Here is a 6,095-nt window from a genome sequence, read left to right on the forward strand (position 1 = left end):
TGCTGTACTGTTTTTTTCAGGCCCTTTTTATGATATTAGTTGGGATAGTTCTTTAACACTGGCTCTAGCAATGGTATGTAATAAGCTTCCTAGTCCATTACAAATAGCAGCAGAGAGGGTGGAGAAACTGATGAGTGTAGGAGTGCGAAGATTTGACACCTTGCCTGAGAGGACACAGGAACTGAAAAATGGTATGATGAACACATCTGCTTTCCCTGTTCATTTCTGTTCTGTGCCGCCGCTGGCTCAAACTATTGATGTGAAGGATTTGTATGCATTTTATTGTTGTTTACCATTTTCTTTTTCTTAAATCATATTATAATAAAGTACAAAATAAAAATAGTATGCAGTACGTAAGAATAGTGATGCACTAAAATTTCAGCCGCCGAATTGTTTCGGCCAAAAACAGCTTAAAAGAAAGTTTCGGACCTAAAGCCTTTTTTCACCGAAATAAAACGACTGAAATAACATGTCACACACATAACGTGACATGTTGAACACACTTGACGGATGGCGTGCGTGAGTGTGTAGACCTCAGAGGAAAGAATCATTTACTATTACCAAGTAATAGCTTATAGCGCATTGCTGAATATCCAGTTGAATTGACTGGGAGGTCACGTTATGACACACACCCTACACTCAAGGTTTCATAATGACATATTACTATAGTGCCATCAATCAACCATAAATGTGAAATAAGCATAAATGTTAAATAACACATGCTTTGAACAAACTACTAGTAACATAATCACACATTAATAACAAAGATGAATGTCTTTTGTGACTGTAATCATTCCAATTTGCATGTTGCGAAGAATGATGATAACTGTGTGGCTTTTTCCGTCATCTATGCTAGTGGCTACTAGCCCAAACGGAGCACCCCTGTTGTTGCCCAACCTCACTGCTTTCCGCTGTTCGTGGGTGGAATGCTTGTTGCATGCTATTTTGAGGCAGCCGCCCCAGCCATCTACGAGCTACGGCTAACGTGGCTAAATACGATGCCGAGCCGCGGAGGCGAACCTGCGCCTCGCGTCCGTTGTCAGCGCAGCATATGTCACTAATCATCGCCTCAATAACATCAAATGAACTACCCTTTTAGACAAGTATCGTAATAACGAAGGATAGGACAGACGAGAAAGCGCCACGCTAATAGCTAAGCTATCACATGACATAGCAAAACACCAAAATAAGTGATTGAGTTGTATCGTACACATTGGTCTGGCTGGAACTGCGTTATATAGCGGAGATTAACTAACTTTGAAGAGCAAACTAGCAGGCAAATTAGTATATGTTGATAGAGGAAAATATTGTTCTATACAATGCTAGATAGACGTACAGTGACCGGAAACTGGAAACGAATTAGTACGTCACCTCTTCTACGTCACTTGAGAGCATGAAACTATAATTTTAAAGTACATTAATATAATAAATCTTTATAATATAGCCTTTGTTAGTCCCACAATGGGGAAATCTACATAATTTCATCAGCAATAGTGGATACAGGAATTGCAAAAATACCATGCAAGACATTTGGCTGCAAATGTGTCCGCCATTACAAGGTTGATGCAATAAATGTATTAAAATAACAGTATTGAAGACATCATTTATTGATGATTATAGACTAATAATTATGTTGTGGACAGTATACAATTTGTTTTTATCCTATTACATAGTGTTGTTGTAATTCTTGTGAGGTCTTTGTGACTGTTGTTGTTGTTTTTTCTATATTGCTGTGTAAAGATGACAATGGGTGGATGTGGACTCCTGGAAGAACAGCCTTGGCATTAGCCAAAGCTAATGGTGATCCAAATACAATAAATGAAATGAAATAATACACTACAATAAATGTCTCGGAATAATGTTCTTGACATAATTTTAAAAATATGGAAATTAACAAAATTCACAAATTGAAAGTGAATTTCTGTAGATTGGCAGCGCTGCTGTCATAGCCATAAATGCAATTTTACTAATAATTGCCGGATTCGATTTATTATTATATAGCTACTTTGTGTTGCATTTTTTTTTTTTTTTTTTTGTATGAAAACGCTTACAAATAAAGATTGATTGAATGATAATGTCTTTCAGCGTTTCGGTTTTCGGACCGCGGTTCCTCAATTTCAGTTTTCAGTTTCGGTTAAGAATTTTCATTTCGGCGCATCACTACTTAAGACAGGCATGGGTTTCTCTTTCAAAATTCAACATCATTTTACCTGTAATGAAGGCGAGAAATACAAATCCGGAATGCTCTCTGCATTCTACAGTTTAAAAAAAGTCCTATTTAGTTTGTACGATTGAATATGTACCAAGTTAAAGGGGACATATTTTACCAAACCAACTTTTTGTAGTATTTAGGATGTAATATTGGCTCTGTGGTGCCTCGATATATATGTGAAATAGGAATGAAACTCCTCCACGCGTTCCTGAGTTCCAGACATTTTGCTGTCGAGAAGACTGAAATCAGGTCATTCGAATTTCTCGAGCTTATCTATGTCACGAGCAAAGATATCCACCGACCTCTCCGGCGGGGGGCGGGGACCTCAAGGAAATAGAAACGTACCAAAATGAATACCTGTTAAACGTGGCTTATCAGAATCAACCCATATTGTACTGCATGTGTAACGATTTTTGTTTTAGATATGCTTCCTTTGGGTGTTTTTCAGCGTTTCTTCAGTGCTCAAGCAATGAAAACGCTCCGGTCATAGTTTTTGTGTCCAAGATGTTTGCTGTGGACACAAAAGCATTGCCTCAGAACAGACAAAGGTAAGTGTGAAAATTGGCATACATAACCATTTTTTTCTTTATCAAAAAAATGTGTGCACATGATATACTGTGTGTGCGTGCGTGCACGCATGAATGTGTGCACGTACAAACAGTGGTGTGAAAAAGTGTTCCTGATTTCTGTGTTTTGCATGTTTGTCACACTTAAATGTTTCCCATCATACCATCCATTTTCTGAGCCGCTTCTCCTCACAAGGGTCGCGGGAGTGCTGGAGCCTATCCCAGCTGTCATCGGGCAGGAGGCGGGGTACACCCTGAACTGGTCGCCAGCCAATCGCAGGGCACATACAAACAAACAACCATTCGCACTCACATTCACACCTTGGGGTAATTTAGAGACTTCAATTAACCTACCATGCATGTTTTTGGGATGTGGGAGGAAACCGGAGAAAACCCACGCAGGCGCGGGGAGAACATGCAAACTCCACACAGGCGGGGCCAGGGATTGAACCCCGGTCCTCAGAACTGTGAGGTAGACGCTCTAACCAGTTTTTTTGCATGTTTGTCACACTTAAATGTTTCCCATCATCAAACAAATTGAAATATGACTCAAAGACAACACAAGTAAACACAAAATGCAGTTTTTAAATGTTTTTTATTATTAAGGGATAAAAAAATATTAATAACTGCATTTTGTGTTTACTTGTTTTGTCTTTGACTTGAATTTGTTTGATGATGGGGAAACAAACTGTGACAAACAAACATTTGAAATCAGGAAGGGGGCAAACACTTTTTCACACCACCGTATGTGTATATATTTTATATATTATATAATGCCGTACCTGGGTGGGTTTTCTCCAGGCACTCCGGTTTCCTCCCACATCCCCAAAACATGCACGGTAGGTTGATTGAAGACTCTAAATTGCCCGTAGGTGAATGTGAGTGTGAGTGGTTGTTTGTTTATATGTGCCCTGCGATTGGCTGGCGACCGGTTCGTGGTGTACCCCGCCCCTCGCCCTAAGATAGCTGGGATAGGCTCCGGCAACCCGCGACCCTAGTGAGGATAAGCGTGACTAGAGAATGGATGGATGGACAAAAATATGTCATTTTAGTTAAACAGGTTTACGAGTATTATGATTGGAAAAGCCGTTGATAAATGTGATGGCAATAAACATTACAATGACTTCACCGATGTTTTACATGGCTTTGTATACTGTGTTTGTTTCTAAATGTAGACCATTGACTCAAGCAGAGATTGCTCAGCGCAGGGAACTCGCACGGCAAAGGCATGCTGAAAGGATGGCAGCTGAACAGATAACAGCAGCAGGACATCAAAACCCCTCAGGGAATATTCAGTTGGGAGGACTCTGCAAAGGCAAGTTAGATACCTTATCCACCTTTTCACCATTTTATGCAATTTTGTCATCATTTCAGTACTATTGTTTGTTTTAGCAGGTAATGATTTTTTTTGTTTGTTTTGTTTTTTAATATGCTGTATATGTCGTAAGACATTAGTGTTCCGTCAAAGTTGGAAATGATTTCTCAGACGACTATCATTCTAACAGCTAGAATAGCATGGTTGTACGTTGTCATCAATATGTCATCATATCTTTCAATATTTTATTTCTGTTTCCCATAAGTGTAAGTTGTCCAACAGACATATCTAAGTCCAATAACAAAACTAGGCACTTGATTAGATTGTGTGCATTTAGTGGGTGGGTTTACAAAAGGTGCTTCCATTTGATTGCAGTGCTCCCTCAAAAGGTTGTGCAACAATATACACTATTAGTTTCATACAATTTCAGTACCTTTTTAATTATTGATCCGTGAACACCTTGGTTGGTTGATAGAAGTGCTACAATATAAACAGCAATGGAAGAGCTTTCATTTTGATGGATGAATTCTCAAGTTATTTGTTAAACTTTAGTTCAAAATGAATTGGGGATGTCAAGCCCCTCGTCATCCTCTTTCAAAAGAATATTCCGATCTCCCACTCCACTGGCATCAATTTCCATCTTGGAAGGCAACAAAATTCCTTTGAAGGAATTTATAAATTGCAATAACTGCATCAAGCCTGCAACCCATTGACTTCACAAGAATGTTGCATTCTTCATTTGAAATGCTTTTCCAGGCCTTGACTACAACCTCTTTCAGTTCTTGTTTGTTTCTGGGGTTTTCTCCCTTCTGTCTCCTGTGCAGGAGGTAAAATGCATGCTCTATTGGGTTAAGGTCCAGTGATTGACTTGGCCAGTCTGAAGAACTTCACTTTTTCCCCATGATGATGACCTTTGTTGTGTTGGGAGTGAGTTTTGGGTCATTGTTTTGTTGCATGATGAAGCTCCTCCCGATTAGTTTGGAAGCTTTTTTCTGTAAATTGCCAGGTTTTGTCGACCGACTTAGAGTCGTTAGCGGTCAACTGTTTCTCCCAGTTTTTCTGCATAATTTCTCTTTGCAATGTTAATCTCTTTGGTCAGCTGGTTTCTTGCTCGATTGTACAGCGCTCTGTCCCCACTTCGATAGGCGTCCTCTTTAGCTTGGTAAAGTTGCTGAAGTTTGGCAGCGAACCACGGCTTGTTGTTATTGAACGTTTGAAATGTCTTTGTTGGTACCCTCACATCTTCACAGAAACTGATATACAATGCGCTCCAAAAGTATCGGAACGGCAAGATCCATTGCTTTGTTTTTGTTGTATGCTCAAGACATTTGGGTTTCAGATCAAAAGATGACTATGAGACAAAAGTTCAGAATTCCAGCTTTTATTTCATGGTATTGAAATCGAGATGTGTTAAACAATTCAGCACAGAGCACCTTTTCAAGTGAGCAAAAATAGTGGAACATACATTATTAAATTAACTTAAAGTGAATAACATTTCATATTTCTTGGCATAACCCATGCTAGCAATAACTGCAACAAGCCTGCGACCCATCGAGTTCACCAGACTGTTTGTTCTACTTTCTTTGTATGTATGGATTACTTGGGCTGTTCCCAACATTTGGGGAAATTTTCAGGTCAATAGCACCATTGGAAGTGGTAAATACTTATTTCAGCCACCGTGTGTGTGTGTGTGTTTAAAAATAAATAAATAATAAAATAAATACACGGGAGCAAAACTAAGTTCGGTTGTACTTTATTGCAGTATTTAACAATGTACTCACGTTATTTTTTTTTTATCAATCCTCATGCACAAATCCATCAAAGTCCTCATCTTCAGTATCCGAAATGAACAGCTGGGCAAGTTCTCAATCAAACACGGCAGGTTCGAGTCAGTCTCGTTGCCGTGCGGCTCCTCAGAAATGATGCCGGCTTTTACGAAAGCTCGAACAACAGTGCACGCAGACATGTTATCCCAAGCATCCACAATCCATTCACAAATTGT

General features: G+C 39.3%; 1 protein-coding gene across 1 annotated transcript in view; it reads left to right on the plus strand.

Moving 5' to 3' along the window:
• The window catches only part of efl1 (elongation factor like GTPase 1), a 60,456-nt gene that overhangs the window by 26,777 nt on the left and 27,584 nt on the right, over positions 1-6,095 (plus strand). The window contains exons 11-13 of the mRNA XM_061757869.1: positions 69-191; positions 2,661-2,760; positions 3,954-4,093. Of these exons, the coding sequence (XP_061613853.1) occupies positions 69-191; positions 2,661-2,760; positions 3,954-4,093 (363 nt within the window). The remainder of the gene's footprint in view (positions 1-68; positions 192-2,660; positions 2,761-3,953; positions 4,094-6,095) is intronic.

The sequence above is a fragment of the Phyllopteryx taeniolatus genome, chromosome 2 (genome assembly GCF_024500385.1).
Source record: "Phyllopteryx taeniolatus isolate TA_2022b chromosome 2, UOR_Ptae_1.2, whole genome shotgun sequence".
NCBI classification, from domain to species: domain Eukaryota; kingdom Metazoa; phylum Chordata; class Actinopteri; order Syngnathiformes; family Syngnathidae; genus Phyllopteryx; species Phyllopteryx taeniolatus.